General features: G+C 50.8%; 1 protein-coding gene across 1 annotated transcript; it reads left to right on the top strand.

Annotated features, from left to right (window-relative positions):
• Nucleotides 1-867: 867 nt before the first annotated feature.
• BNIP3 (BCL2 interacting protein 3) lies at nt 868-15,348 on the top strand. The gene is made up of 6 exons (XM_019034878.3): nt 868-1,298; nt 9,118-9,268; nt 9,936-10,020; nt 12,068-12,174; nt 12,251-12,400; nt 14,465-15,348. The coding sequence occupies exons 1-6, from the start codon at nt 1,058-1,060 to the stop codon at nt 14,508-14,510; spliced, it is 780 nt and encodes a 259-aa protein (XP_018890423.2). The 5' UTR covers nt 868-1,057; the 3' UTR covers nt 14,511-15,348.
• The last annotated feature ends 378 nt before the right edge of the window (nt 15,349-15,726 follow it).

Genomic DNA, 15,726 nt, shown 5'->3' with positions numbered 1-15,726 from the left:
CGGCTCTGCGACCCCGGTTCAGCTTCTGAGCGCCTGGTTCCTTGGCGGGACGCCTCCTCCTTTCCCGCAAGACCAGACACGACTGTCTGGGAAGCAGCGTTTCTGGGGCGCACCTTGACACTTGGATTTGGATCAACAATGCTTTCAAGAAGAAAGACTTTAGATCAAAAGCGGGAAATGAGAAAGCGACTTTCCTCTGAAAAGTGCCTCCCAGTCCCGAGGCTGCGAGGCCCCCATGCCAGGCTGGCTCCCACGGAAGCCGGGCACCCACCCGGCCCGACCAAGCGCCACTCCGCCCCGTGACCCGCGGAGGCCCCGGCCCACCCCGCGTTTGCACCCCGGAGGCCCCTTGCCGCAGAGGCGGACGGCGCGCCTCTCCCGGGCCCCTGGGGTCCGCGCCTCCCTCGGGCAGACTCTTTCGACTCTGCTCGAGCCTCCGCTTCTTCCTGCGGACGGACGCCCCGGACACAACGGGCCCCGCTGTTCACGCAGGGGCGCCCCGGCGGGGCGGGCAGAGACCCGGGGACGCGGTCCCGTCCCGAGACGCTCAGCTCCGGCCCACCGCTCGCAGCTCTCGCCCCGGGCGCAGGTCCCGACCCCACGGGCCGTCTCGGAGCCGCAGCGGCCGCTTCCCTGCACGTCCTCACGCCCCCCGCACGGACGCCGCCAGCCCCGCGCCTCAGTTTCCCCACTAGCAGGATGGAAAGACGGGCCCCGCCCCGAAGCGTAGCGGCGTCTCCATGGTAGCGAGTGCCCAGAGCGTCCGCCGGTCCTACCGCCCCTTTAAAAGAGAACCCGGCCCGCCGCCTGCCGCGGCGGCCACCGCGCAGCCCACTCGTCACGCCGCCCGCGGCGTCCAGCCCGGGCCGGCTCACCTCAGGCGGTTGCTGCCGCCCTCGCGCCTGCGCGCCCCTCGCCCCGCCCCTCTCCCCGCCCGCGTCCCGCGCACCGCAGGCCTCTGCCCCTCGCCCACCCCCAGGACCCGCCCCGCGCACGCGCCGCACGTGCCACACGCACCCCACGCCCCTGCGCACGCGCAGGCCCCAAGTCGCGGCCAATGGGCGACGCGGCCGCAGATCCGCCCGGCCCCGCCCTGCCCTGTGAGTTCCTCCGGCCGGGCTGCGGGGCTCCGCTCAGTCCGGGAGCGCAGCTGGGCCGCGGCGCTCCTACCTCCGCTTTCCCACCGCCCGCAGCTGAAGCACATCCCGCAGCCCGGCGCGGACTCCGATCGCCGCAGTTGCCCTCCGGAGCCATGTCGCAGAACGGAGCGCCCGGGATGCAGGAGGAGAGCCTGCAGGGTGAGGCGGAGGAGGCGGCGCGGGAGCCGAGGGGGCGCGGGGGGGGAGCCTGGGGAAGGCCAGAGGGAGGCCAAGAGGGCGCCAAGGGGAGGTTGCCGGGGAGGCCTAGGGGGCATCGCGGGCCGGGCGAGGCTGCGCCATCCTCCCCTTCCGTACCCACCCCTCCTGCGGGCATGCGGAGCCCGGGGCGTGGGGACCCCGCGTACTGCCCGGGGTTCGCGGCCTCGCCACTCGGGCGGGGGTTGGCTTGGACCCGGGTCGGACCGCACGGGAAAGCCCCGATTCTGCAGCTCCGCGCGAGCTAGAATTCCACCTGGAGGTGAATCTGCGTCTCGCAGTTGGACCGAACAGCCTCGAAGTCCACGTTGCCCTCCGCGGTCTGTAGTTCAGACCAGTATTGGTTTTAATGACCAAACACCAAGGCGTGGCAAGTGGCCTGTTATGTGCTTTAATTTTGTTATTAATGTTTATATCCATGGTGACTGTTAGGATTTCCTGAAGGGTGAACGCGGAGATGGGAGGGGGTTACAGCGTTTTTAAAATGTGGCATTAAATGGGCATGTTCCAATTTCACTAGAGGGTCGTTCCAAAACAAAGCTTTAAATGACTTACGGGTTAAGAAAACACAAGCAAAAGGACGCTGCCCGTGCAGCACTCAGTCGTTACAGCCTGCTTAATGCCCGAGTAGAGGCTCGCTGTGTGCGCTTGGCTAGATTCGCAAGACCATCCGTTCACGCAGCGGGAAACGCAGGCCCGGGGTGCAGGATTTGCCCCACGCACAGCCGGGTGGCGTGGAGACCCACCTCACCCGGTGGGTCCGCGTCAGAGTCCAGACGAGCCTTTGCTCAGGGAAGCGGGCACTGAAGCCGCCTTCCCAGGGTCCCTAGGGCCAAAGCCTCGGAGGAGGGACCTGGTGGCAGCTGACCTTTGTGTTCTTTGAAGCCAGAGTTTACTAAGCAAAATTAGCATGTAAATAAGCCTGGGAAAGGACTGCTGAAACCTCTGACAGTGAACTTTTAATCTTCATTGAGACTTTTTAAAACCATATATTCACATAAATTTAGTGAGTTGCTAATTTTATTACAAAAAGATTTTACTAGGCAGGACTTAGTTACCGTAATATATTGAATAATATATATATACACATATGAACACTACCACTTTTTTTTTTTTAACTTTTTTTTTTTTTTTAAGAGACGGGGTCTCACTATGTTGCCCAGGCTGGTCTGAACTGGGCTCAAGCGATCCTCCCGCCTCGGCCTCCCAAAGTGCTGGGATTATAGGAACTGAGCCACCAGGCGCGCCTGGCCTAGAACCATATTTTTTAAAATCCTGTAATTCGGATTTTTCCTCTTGAAATTTAAACATTGGCTAATTACTATTTTGAAATAGATTAAGAGGTGTTTTCCTATCTTTTGTCATAAAATAAAGTCCAAGGGATGTTTTTATAAACTCTTTGCCATAAAATCACCCATTTTCCGGTTGTGAAGCCGCGTTACTCCTGACATTATGCGTTTCACTGTCTGGCTGGGATCTGGGCGCTGGGAGGTGGAGGGGGCTCCGGGGGGCTCGGTCCTCTCTCCAATATGTAACTTACACAGGCTGCTGAGTCATTGGCAGTGCAAGACGGCCAGCGCCGGAGTTACGAGATTTTTGTTTTTCTGTTTTGTTTATTCTATAAAAAGATAGTTACCCGCGGGGTGGATCGCATGTAGGCGATTCCTTGGGCCGCCCTGAGTGTCCGCGCGGCAGGACGGGGCCACTGTGGGCTCGGCGTGGGCGGGGTTGGCCGGTCCCGCGGGCTCCAGCTGCCTGCAAATCCGGGACGGAGCGGTGGCTCAGGCAGCGCTCACCTCTGCCTGTCCGATTTCACTGCCCCTTGTTTACCTCGGAACAGAGAACTCTGGGAGCCTTGCAGCCAGACCCACGGATGGAAGCAGCAAGCACTCTCTCCTCTGAGTGTACCCTCTGGGGCCAACTGCTTTTCCTGAAGAGTTAATGGCAAAATGGGCTGATTCTGTTCCTTTGTATCTCTTGATCATTCTATCTAAAGTTGTTGACTCGCAGGATGCTCATATTTGTCCTTTTCCTTTTTTTTACGAGCCCAGTCTTACTCCCCCAGGCTGGAGTGCAGTAGCACAATCATTATAGCTCACTGCAGCCATGAACTTGGCCCTTTTCTCCTAGACATGTCACTGCTAACATGCAGGAGAGGTAGGAGTCTGTGACGAGACCGTGTCACGGTGGCGGGGGCATCACTTCCTTGAAGGACCCACTGTGTTCACCAGGAGGGCATCAGTTCAGTAAAGTGCATGCTCATTTACTCTGGAGGGCCGTGTTTAATAATCCAAGCCCTCACCTCTTCACCCACTGCTGTGTCTGCAGCTGGCAGATGGTTCTCTCTCGTCAGAGGCAACTCACCGTGGGCAAAGTTGTATGAGGGGAAAAGATGTTTTCTACTTATTTTGGAGTGGAGTTGTAGCATTGTGTGCTTTGAGACCTGAAGGGGTTGCAGACATCGAGATTCTCGTGCAAGACCTGCATTTCATAGATGCTCACAATGAGGTTCTAGAGGTGGAGTGAAAGATAAGGCTGGCAACAACACTTAAGGAGAAGCCAAGGTCTCTGCATGAAGCAGCAGTGGGGTTCCTGGAGCCCAGATGCCTGAGGCTGCGTGCAATAGGCCCTGGAGGGTCCTGGAGGAGAGGAGGCCAGAGGTCCTGGAGGCAACAGGAAGGTGGAGGGAAACGAGCCCCCGTTGGAAGCCAGGGACCTGATTTACTTACCCAGCTGACTTGATACTTGAAATCTTTTGTCAGGCGGGTCTCTTTTGTTCTCTCCCCACTAACCTGAGAAGCTTTTAAAGGTAAAACAGCAATTTCTTAGAGCCCACCTCCCCTGGGGAAGAAGCCCTTTGTATGGTTTTGGGGTGCTAGTTCCCTCTGGGGTTCACAGCTCCTCTGCTTCAGGCTTTTTTTCTGGGATGCTGCCTCCCTCTGTTCTGACATTTATCCCAGAGCTTTTTCAATCTATTTGCCTGGATTCCACCCCAGCATCCCAAATAGTCACTTTCAGAGTGGGCTGAGGCTAGGCTTTTGGAGAACAATGAAAAAACACCACAGGTGATTCTCCCTTCATAGCCAGAGTTGAGGTTGTCACCCCAGGTTAGGGCATAGGGTGGCCTTGAGAACTTGGCCCTGTGTTTACTCCACGTGGGGCTCGTGGCTGTGGCCCGTGAATCCATGTTGAGGAATGGGACCCAGGGAGTTGCCCTGGGACATACAGAGGGCAGTGAATCGAAGGGATTCCCTGGAGTCTCTCACTGGAGGGAGAACTGCTTTGGGCACCTAGAAAAGCTGGATGTCAGATGATTTTTTTTTTTTTTTACACAAAGTGAGAATAAGAAATGGATTAAGAACTCTTGTTGGACTGTATTTTGTCTCTGAGGCAGACCTATCAGTTTTCTTTTTGTACTGTGATATAAATATTTATAGTCTAGGCTTTTCAAAATCTCATCTGCCTTGATATAGGAGGGAGGTAAGATTTACTGGCTGTGTGTCTTGTTAGCAGTGTAAATTATAAGTGAGTGAGGAGGGGGAGGAACATGAGAGGGACGCGAAATGAGATTAGGAAGGAGGGCTTTTCTTGCAGCAGCAACAGCAGCACCTTTCCTTCTGAGGCCTAATTATACTACAGTTATTTGAAGTGTAAACTGCTTGTGATTATGAGCAAGTTTTCTAAGGTTATTAAGCAACCTTACTGTAACCCCATCTTTCTTTGAAAAGGTGAATGATCCGAGTGGAGAACTGTAACACGTGAGTACATACACAGCATGCTCCATTCTCCAGGAAGTGCCTCCTTTCCTACCCGGTTGCTGTGGGTTAATAATAAAACTCCTGTCCCTTAGTAAATCATTCCTGGGAATACAGCTTTTGGGCCCAAAGTCATTAGCCATGGACAATCTGGAATGAGTTTTTTTTCCTTGTTTCCTGGATTTTTGGGTCCTTTCTGGGGTGATGTTTAAAAAGCACTGCTTTGGTTCGAATGTGTCCCTCCATGTTGCCAGTGGGATGGTAGTAAAAGGTTGGCCTTAAAGAGGTGGCTTGGCCATGGGGGCTCCTCTCTAGTGAATGGGATTAGTGCTCTAAGGGGCTGGATGGAGGGAGGTGGGTCCCTCTGTAGCCTCATTGAAGGGATGAGGCAGGAAGGCCCTCGCCCGACACCAGATGTTGGTGCCTGGATCTTGGACTTCCCAGCCTCCAGAACGGAGACCAGTTTCTGTTCGTAAATCACGAAGTCTGTGGGATTCTGTTACAGTAGCGCAGAGGATGACAGAGACACACTTGTCTCTACTTCATCTTCCTCTCCCTGTTGTCTTCAGCTTGCCCCTTGTGTGACAGATTACAGTATGTGTTTGGTCTTGACCCTACCTACTTCCTGGTGCAGAGCACCTAGACCCCTGGGGTTTCCTGAGCAGTGTCTTTTTTTTTTTTGAGACACAGAGTTTCGCTCTTGTTGCCCAGGCTGGAGGGCAGTGGCATGATCTCGGCTCACTGCAACCTCCCCCTCTCAGGTTCAAGGGATTCTTCTGCCTCAGCTTCCCGAGTAGCTGGGATTACAGGCGCCCACCACGGCCCAGCTAATTTTATATTTTTAGTAGAGACGGGGTTTCACCATGTTGGTCAGGCTGGTCTCTGACTCCTGACCTCAGATGATCTGCCCGCCTCGGCCTCCCAAAGTGCTGGGATTACAGGCGTGAGCTGCTGTGCCAATAAGTGTCTTAAGCATGTTTATTAAAGAAAGTAAAACAGTAAAAAGATGGTGACTCCATAGGCAGAACAACCTGACCAGTGTGTGCGTTATTCATAAAGTCACCCTATTAGCAGTGTACTCCAAAAGTGCTCCTTGGTTAACCATTTTTGGTGTAACTTGTAAGGAGCCCCTTCAGAATACACTGCTAATACAGTGGCTCAGGGGTGGCCCCAGGATAGTTACTTGAGGTAGAAATTCCCAGGGCAGCCCCTCCTAGGAGGGAAGGGGACTGGAGATGGAGATGGGGGAGCCATGAGGTGCGGGTAGCATGGTTGGGGTTAGGGCTGGGACGTGTGGGGTAGGTGGGGGTCTGGTTGCAGAGTGTGTGGTTGGGGTTAGGGTTGGGACGTGTGGGGTAGGTGGGGATCTGGGCTGTATGTCATTTCCATTTGTCTGCTCTGGAATTGTTTCTGGTAAACTGATAAATGTAAGTAAAGAGTTTTTCTGAGTTCTGTGAATTGTAGTAAATTACTGCACCTGAGGCAGGTGTGTGGGATCCCCTGAGTAGGTAGAGTAGGTAGAGGCACTGGCAGAAATACGGGTAACCTGGACACCCCATTCTCTGCTTGCATCTGTGGGAAGTCTTGTGGGCTCGACACTAAGTCTAGGTAGATAGAATGGAACTGAATCGTTGGACACCCCGTAGTGGTGACTTGGTGTCCCACATTTGATGTTAAGAGTGGCATCAGAGAAGACACACCACACCTTCAAGTTCCATTTGTGTTCCATATCGTCAGATATCTGAACAACACTTTAGTCAAGTAAATTGAAGCAGGCCCAGAATCTGAATACTGTAGATTCAGCGGAGAAAGACAGCTGGCCAAAACAGAGGCTGTGGTGCCGTTCTCTCAGGGGCAGGCCATGGCTAGCTGGCCGCATGGCATCTTGAACCGCAGAGAGGGAAGGAGGGCTAGTGAACATCAGAGTACTTGGCAGTACTGTCTGCTCAGATGAGCGGCTTCAGGAATGGTGTGGTCTGTACATCTCAGAAGGCACCATGTAGCCTCTGCCAGAGTGTGGGGCAGACTGGCCTGGGCCTTTCTCCTCCATTGAGCTCCAGGCTCCGAGACAGACCCTGGCTTGCCTTTGTATTAGGGATGTGCTTCGTGTGGGCCAGGACATGAGGCAACGTGAGAGGCCAAAGAGAACAATCATGCGTTCATTTGAAAATTTGTGTGATCATTTCGTTAGCAGCTTACTGGGAGACTGTTGATGGCATAAGTTGCAAATCCGCTTTTCCTTCCTGGGCCTTCGGTTTGCTTTTTTCTGGTTAATACGAAATATACTCTGCAACAAGTGGCGTGTGGAGCCTAGGCCAGCCCTCTTTCAGGAGAGATGCCTCGTGTGTGTGGAAAGCTGTGCACCTGCCTTTGCTTCCAGCGAACATGACGGATGAAGAGGCTGCTCCTTTCCCCCTAATTGCATGGTGTTATTAGTGCTGTGTTGGTTTAAGGACAGTCAGCAGCTCAGGGTGATTATTCTGCTTACTAAAATTATAGTGACTGCAAAAATGAGATAATTCCGTTGTTCTTGTCCATAAGTTTCTCTGTCTTTTGTGGCCTGCACTTTCCTCCCCCTGCACTCCATCCTCCATACGCTACCAGAGGAAGCTCCTACCAGATTTGCTTTAAATAAATAAACCTATGACACAAAGTAGAGAGATTATCTGGGGCACAGAAATAGACGTGTGCCTATATGCACGCTTGATTTCTGACACAGGAAGCAGCCAGCGCAGAGTGAGGCGGGAGCTGTCTGCAGTAAATGGGGCATCCGTCTCACATCAATGGGAAAATTAATCCATGTAGATTTTGGATCTAAATGTGACTGTCATAACAGTAGAGCTGTGTGAAAATAATAGAATAGAATATCTCAGCTCAGGAAGGGATTGCTGCATTTGACTGAATTAAAATCAAGAACTTCTGTACATCAGAAGACATCAGAAGTGAAAAGAACAAGCTACCGAGGGAAAGTTACTTGCAACGTATTTAAATGCAGAAAAACATATATCTAGAATACAGAATTATCCCAGAATTGCACTTTTAGCAGTAAGGGAACGGGAGCAGCGTTCCAGCCTCAGTTTCTATTTATAATGGTGACATGGAAAAAATACTGCTGGATGCCCACAAATAAGAGAAAGACAGATAATAGAAAAGAATAAGAGATTTGAAGAACCAGTTCAAAAAAGATGCTATCCAGATGGCTAGCAAACTTGTAAAACCGTCTTCAACCTCGTTAGAAATTATATAAATGCAAAGTAAGCCACACGATGCAAGTCATAGAGGCTGGGCATGGTGGCTCACGCCTGTAATCCCAGCACACTGGGAAGCTGAGGTGAGAGGACTGCTTGGGCCCAGAAGTTCGAGACTAGCCTGGGCAATATAGCGAGACCCCATCTCCTAAAAAAATAGCCAGGAGTAGTGGTGCATGCCTGTAGTTCCAGTTATTCCAGAGGTGTCAGCTAGAGGATGGCCTGAACCCAGGAGTTTGAGATTATAGTGAGCCTTCATCGTGCCACTGCACCCCAGCCTGGGTGACAAAGCGAGACTCCGTCTCAAAAAGAAACAAAAAATAGAGCTTAAACCTTTTAAAGAAAACTTCAAATCCCTTAAGCTTATGTTGACATTAGTGTTGTTTTTTTTAAAGACCTCTTTTTCCAAATAATAGCCTTTTTCTTATAAAAGCTCACTGCAAGGAAGTATTCTAATTGGATTCTGGTGACTCAGCAGAGTTATTGGACATTCGCTTGGTATAAAGGGACTGCAAGAGCTGGACAGACACATGGTCTCAGCCCCAGGGGGCTTCCTTCCTGTACCCAGGGAGTGTGTGCGTGGACAGTCACTGCCATGAGTTGGCAGAGGGATGTCTTCAAGTCGGGGTTAAGGGATGGTTCCTGGTGTGGCACCATTGCTACCTCTTGGAAATGGAAGGGCAGGCTGGTTAGATATTAAGACCAGATTCCAGAGTGGGTAGAGAATTCCATCTGTGCCCCTTTTTTTGTCCCCATCAGGCTCCTGGGTAGAATTGCACTTCAGCAATAATGGGAACGGGAGCAGCGTTCCAGCCTCGGTTTCTATTTATAATGGTGACATGGAAAAAATACTGCTGGACGCACAGCATGAGTCTGGACGGAGTAGCTCCAAGAGTTCTCACTGTGACAGGTAGGTGCACGTCAACAAGTGTATGTGTTACAGTGCTGATGTCTTCAGTGGGTGACAGTCACAGCTGGAAGTGCCCGTGTCACCTCTAGGACAGTGGGCTGCTGTTTGCCTCAGGCCGCGTTCTGGACTGGCTCCTGCTGCAGTCCGTTCTTATATAGGAGCCTCGCCCTCTTTGGGGATGCAGTGACCTGGGACTTAGTCTGTGGGGAGCCATGTTCAAGTCATCAGTAGGCAGCGGAACAGCCACAAAGCCCACTCTGAGAAACGCATTCACGCACCTCAGCAGGGCTCTGGTCGCAGGAGGAGCGGTTCCTGGTTACAGTACTTCTGAGTGACTCCAAGGTAGAGTGGCTGACAGGGGTCAAAGGTTGCGTGCCCTTGAGAGCTGTGCAACAGACCGTGAGGGTGGCAGGTGACAAAGCCAGCTGCTTGCCAGTTGCCTCTGCGTCTTCTCTGGAAGACTGGCTAGCTAACTCCTGTCGTGCTCAGCCAAAAGGGCTGAGGAAGAGTTTGGCTCTGGCTGGCGCTGGGTGGAAGGGAAGACACGTACGCTGACGGGCTAGAGCCCCTCATCACGGAGGCGGTTCACTGCCTTTGGGGTTTGAGCTTCTAATGATAGAATGTTCACATGATGTTCTGTTTTTCCCATTCTATTCACATCGCCAAGCCCACCTCGCTCACAGACACCACAAGATACCAACAGAGCTTCTGAAACAGATACCCATAGCATTGGAGAGAAAAACAGCTCACAGGTAAGCTGGAAGGAGAATGTGCAGTTGTAAAAGTATTTGTGATCTGTTTGTACAGGAAACGGTTTTAAATGTAATTGAGCACCTCAGAGAAAAGTCGGGCTTTAAGGGTGTTTCCTGCTTTTAAAAAAAACAAAAAAGCGAAACAAAAAAACCAAGAAACTGTGGGTGGGAACATCCACAAGCACATGGGCTGGACACTCAGCTGAGCGGGGGAGGCGCCAAGTGGGACAGGCAGCGGGGGCCTCCTGTCCCTGCCTGCCATCAGGGATACACCGGAAAGGAGGAAGGGCTCCCTGGTGGCTGCAGCCTAGAGAGGAGGGAGGGACCATTGGAAAGGGTGGCAGTGAGCCAGCTACTGGCTGGTCTTTCCTCGTGGTTGCTGGTTGGACAGTGAGTGGGTTTTAATATTTGCATGCTGTGTGGGACTCAGGCGTTACCCACGGGGCCATCTGAGGCCATGTGGCCACTGTGGCTGTGACTCTGAGGTGTCTTCCTCATTAGACACTGTCACTGCCTGCCGGAAATTATACCCTGTGCCTTTCCTAGCATTAGTCCTGAGCTAACTGGTGCCTGAGCAGTGTAGCATTAGTGGCTGATCAGCCTGATAATTTAGTGTAAGATCACTTTTTCTTCTTTTTTAAAAAAGTTTTTTTTTGTAGAGACGGGGTCTCCCTGTGTTGCCCAGGGTGGTCTTGAACTCCAGGGCTCAAGTGATCCTCCCCAAAATACCGGGACTATAGGTGTGAGATACCGTGTCCAGCCTAAGATGACTTTTCTGTTAACAGCTATTGAATGGGCTTTACCTAGCGGCCTTCAGCATTGTTGTGAAAGCGGAGTGAGTCTTAGAGGAAAAAGTATACCTGGGGTTATTGCCTTGGTTTACTATCATTCTCCCTTCCTACTCCGGCACAGATAGGGTTCGAGGCAGTGATCAGTACTGTCTTGCTCAGTTATATGTGGTAGTGCCTTAACTTGCTGCAGATGAGATGCGCAATCAGTGTTTTCTTGGGTGTTTGTTGCTGGTGAGAACTTTATTTTGGAAGCTCTGGGAGGAAGCATGGCCTTCCAGGCAGGATTAGTAGCTGACCCTTCGGTGCTAGCTTCCCTCAAGGCTTTCTTCACCAAGGAAACAAGGAGTCCCTGTTACCCAGGCTTTCTCAGGGACATCCCCTGGCCCCACTCCGAGGGGCAGCATGATTTCAGGAGCCCCAGGAGCCCTGGCTGTGGGTGTGTGGGTGCATCCAGGGCGTGCGGCCTGCTCCTGGGCACTTGGGGCTGTACCCAGCTTGGGTGTACCCAGATGTTTGGTGGGTTTGGGGAGCTGTATTCTTGAGTATTTTCAATTTTCTTTCTTTTTTTTTGAGACAGGGTCTTGCCGTTTTCACTGTTTTAAACAAAACTTCCCCCTTAGTTTTAAAAGGAATTAGATGTTCAGGTACAGAATTTTGAAAATGCAAAAAAGTAGAGAAAAACACTTAAGACTCTCAGATTTAAAATCCTCTTTAATGTTTCGTGCTGTTATATAATTCTGAGGATTTGGCCGCAGCTGTGGTTATGTGGACATTTCTGCCTTTTCCCTCCTGCTTATCCCGGAAGCATCTTGTAAACCTGCTCACTATACAGCGTCCGTTTCCTTCGTCACATCCCTGTTTTGAGCCATTTTCGGCTGTTTTCATTTTCTTTTGTTATAACCAGTGCTGCAGTCACCATCTTTGCCCTCATGTCACGTGACTTCCCTAGGACAGTGTTTGCCGCTGTCAGTACCCCCAGAATCTCACAGTGAACCAAATGTATTTACGCCCTGAGTGGGGCTCCCCCAGAGGTGATCTGTCCCTGGAGGAGGTGAGCATGCTGTGAGCCGGGAGTGCGGCGCGGCCCGGGGAAGGCCCCCAGCCCCAGGACTCCCCTTGGACCACAGTCCGAGGCACTGACATGTGCCTCTGGGCTCTTGAATTGAGCCTGCGGATCTGAAGCTCGGGTGGGAGCTGGGTGCTTCCCGTGTCACGTGTGGTACACTGATCTGCCTTTAACATTGACTTTATCTTAGTCTGAGGAAGATGATATTGAGAGAAGGAAAGAAGTTGAAAGCATCTTGAAGAAAAACTCAGATTGGATATGGGATTGGTCAAGTCGGCCGGAAAATATTCCCCCCAAGTGAGTGTGTTCTCAGTGTCACGGGGGCACCCCTTGACAGAGGACACATCAGCTGACACGTTTCTTCCCGCCTCAGGGAGTTCCTCTTTAAACACCCGAAGCGCACGGCCACCCTCAGCATGAGGAACACGAGCGTCATGAAGAAAGGGGGCATATTCTCTGCAGAATTTCTGAAAGTTTTCCTTCCATCTCTGCTGCTCTCTCATTTGCTGGCCATCGGATTGGGGTAGGTGATGTGACTGTGTGACTCCTGTCATGGCATGTCGTGGGGCGATTCTGGGTCGCGGTGATTTATTCGTAACCTGTTTCCTGAAGTCCAGATCATCAGTTACAGCTTGGTGCATTTTCACAAACACCCACGTAGTCACTGTTCAGGTCCAGAAACCACCAGCCTGCAGCCCCCAAAGGCCCCAGCACAGGCGCCCTGTGGTGCTGCTGTCTGGCCTGACGAGTCTGCCTGTTGCTCACTGAATATAAACGGAGTCAAAGCAGGGCTTCTTAGGTCTGACCTCTTTGTCCTGTGTGTAGGTGAAAGCAGTCTCATTTCTGCGTAGTACTGTGGCGGGAATGCACCCAGCTGTCTGCTGTAGGGGGAGGGTCTCAGTTACTTGCTGTACTTCCTCCAGACAGGACTGTTGTTCTAGTAACTCTCAGCAATGAAGGAACCAATGCAGTCTCCGACTTGACTGGCTTGAGTTTCGCTCTTGTTGCCCAGGCTGAGTGCAGGGGCGTGATCTCGGCTCACTGCAGCCTCTGCCTCCCGGGTTCAAGCGACTCTCCTGCTTCAGCCTCCTGGGTAGCTGGGATTACAGGTGCCCACCACCAGGCCTGGCTAATTTTTGTATTTTTAATAGAGACGGGGTTTTGCCACGTTGCCCAGCCTGACCTTGAACTCAAGGGATGGCTCACCTCGGCCTCCAAAGTGCTGGGATTACAGGCGTGAGCCACCGCGCCTGGCCTTTTCTGGCTGCTTATACTCACTCACCTTGCAGAAAACAGAGACCAGGCAGGCGCCGCTGTGGGTTCTGAAGCGCTTTAGCCACAGCAGTGGTGAGGAGCCAGAGCGGGAAGCCAAAACGGCTCCTCCTCGGGCTGGTCCCAGCCTCTCAGCGGGGAGGAGGGCTCTAGTCCTGGCGTGCAGACAGTGTTCTGTGGCTGCCGTGTATTGGACAGACTGGAAAGACCGGAATGCCACTGGGGGCAGATGGGTTAGGTAGGTTGGCCAGAGGGCTCACATCTGGGGTTGAAGGAAACGGGATAAAAGCCACTGAGTTTCCTGGGCCGGGACCTGAGCGCTGCCCGTGTCTCCACCTCGCCCTCCCGTGTGCGTGGTTTTCTCCTAGCTCTTGGGCACATTCTCACGTCCACCCCGTCCCATCACCTTCATTTCTGCTGGTGCTTTTTGGAGTCAGACCCACAGACTGCATCAGCATCACCAGGCAGTTTGCTTTCTGGAGACTTTTCCAGAACTGTCAAGCAGACTGGGGGCAAGGCCTCGGGATCCTCATTTGAAATACAAGGTTTAAGCCCTTCCTTTCAGGATGGATTTCTGCAGCCACTACTTCCCAGCTACTGTCCTTCGTCCTGCCCGGGTTTTCAGAGCCTGATGCTGCCACTGGCGACCCACACCCCCTCAGCTGCTTTTCAGAACCACACGATAAAATCTGCCCCGAAAGCTGCTGCAGCACTGTCTGCCCTCACAGTGCCCACCACACCACTGCCCACAGGCCAGGCCAGCCAGGCTTCCAATTCTGCCCTTTCCTGGAGACCCATCCTCCTCCCTCCGGGAGTGATGCCCGCTGGTCAGCTGGAGTGAGCCTCTCTATTGCCGAAAAGCCTGTTCTGACACTCCTGCATCTTTAGTTTGGGACATCTCTCCCACTACCAAACTTAAACCACATGAGGGCAGGGGCTTCATTTTTAAGCAGTTGGCTTTGGTGAGGCTGGTGGTGATGAACTAGCAACACCATCTTGCCCTGGTAGGTGACTTCCCCCAGCACTGAGTTGGAACAAAGCAGAAGCTTTCTGGGTGGAAACAGCATTCGGTTTGGTGATCCTTCTATGTAAGAATACGATCTGATGTTTTCTAAGTTAATTAATACAAAATACATATTGATAAAACACTAGATAAAAGATTACAGATAGATTCATTACAAAATTTTTATAATGGGTATAAAATCACCAGTCCCCTTGCATAAGCTCTAACCACAGTGAGCTACCATGTTTCAGCTGTAACACAGTCTCCTGTGAATCACAAGATACATTAACTACTGATCATTTTTCTGTTAAGGATCTATATTGGAAGGCGTCTGACAACCTCCACCAGCACCTTTTGATGAAGAACTGGAGTCTGACTTGGTTCGTTAGTGGATTACTTCTGAGCTTGCAACATAGCTCACTGAAGAGCTGTTAGATCCTGGGGTGGCCACGTCACTTGTGTTTATTTGTTCTGTAAATGCTGCGTTCCTAATTTAGTAAAATAAAAGAATAGACACTAAAATGATGTTGATCTATAATTATACCTATGGGATCAATAAGCATGTCAGACTGATTAATGTCTACTGTAAAAAATTTGGTAGTAAATTTTCATTTGATATTAGATACAAATATCTGAATATAAATAATTTTAATATACTAGTCATGATGTGTGTTGTATTTTAAAAATTATCTGCAACCTTAATTCAGTTGAAGTACTTTATATTTCAAAAGAATGAATAACATTGATAATAAAATCGCTACTTTAAGGGGTTTGTCCAAAATAAATATTATGGCCTTATATATCACACTATTGTAGAAAGTATTATTTAATTTAAATGGATGCAGGTTGTCTACTAAAGAAAGATTATACATAACTATGCTAATTGTTCATAATCAACAGAAACCAAGATAGAGCTACAAACTCAGCTGTACAGTTCGTACACTAAACTCTTCTTGCTTTTGCGTTATAAGGAATTAAGTCTCCGATTATTAGGTGATCACCCTGGATGATCAGTTTTCTGCTGAAGGCACCTGCTCAGTATCTTTTCCTGTTTATCACTCTGCATTGGTGAATTTAATCCTCTCCTTTGGTTCAACTTTTGTGTGCTTTTAAAATCAGCTTTATTCTAAGCAAATCTGTGTCTACTTTAAAAAACTGGAAATGGAAAAAAAAATAAATCTTTGCCAAATCCTTCAGATTACTGTATTTACATATGGTTTAAAATCAGACGTCATAATAGCTTCTTAATGAAACCAGGACTGGTCCCTATTTTGACATTATCTTTCCTACAGCAAGCTTTTTAGAAAGGCTGCCTGCCGCCTTGATGTTTCACCTTTCCACGCTTAATTCGGGTGTTAAATCTAACGTTTTCATTTGTAAAAATCTTTGTTGATGCTACCTTGGAAGCAGTCATCTCTCAGTCTTACATTTGGAGAATGTGGATGGCATGACATCAGAATTCCTTTATATAATTTAACTTCAGAATAGTCTGAGATCATCGAAGCACGCTGGTCAAGGGAATTCCGTTTTTGTTTTAGAGCAAATGTGTTTGCTGTTTGTCTTTCATCACAAAC

This window comes from Gorilla gorilla, chromosome 8, assembly GCF_029281585.2.
Source record: "Gorilla gorilla gorilla isolate KB3781 chromosome 8, NHGRI_mGorGor1-v2.1_pri, whole genome shotgun sequence".
Classification (NCBI taxonomy): domain Eukaryota; kingdom Metazoa; phylum Chordata; class Mammalia; order Primates; family Hominidae; genus Gorilla; species Gorilla gorilla.
Note: the sequence above shows the minus strand (reverse complement) of the source record. Positions and strands in the feature narration are given on the sequence as shown.

What these genes read in the sequence shown, in the direction of transcription:
- BNIP3 (XM_019034878.3), top strand. Translation starts at nt 1,058, where the DNA reads ATGGGCGACGCGGCCGCAGATCCGCCCGGCCCCGCCCTGCCCTGTGAG. An exon ending in GCAGGAGGAGAGCCTGCAGG is followed by an intron (nt 1,299 to 9,117) that starts GTGAGGCGGAGG and finishes TGTCCCCATCAG; the next exon opens with GCTCCTGGGTAGAATTGCAC. An exon ending in CCGGAAAATATTCCCCCCAA is followed by an intron (nt 12,175 to 12,250) that starts GTGAGTGTGTTC and finishes TTCCCGCCTCAG; the next exon opens with GGAGTTCCTCTTTAAACACC.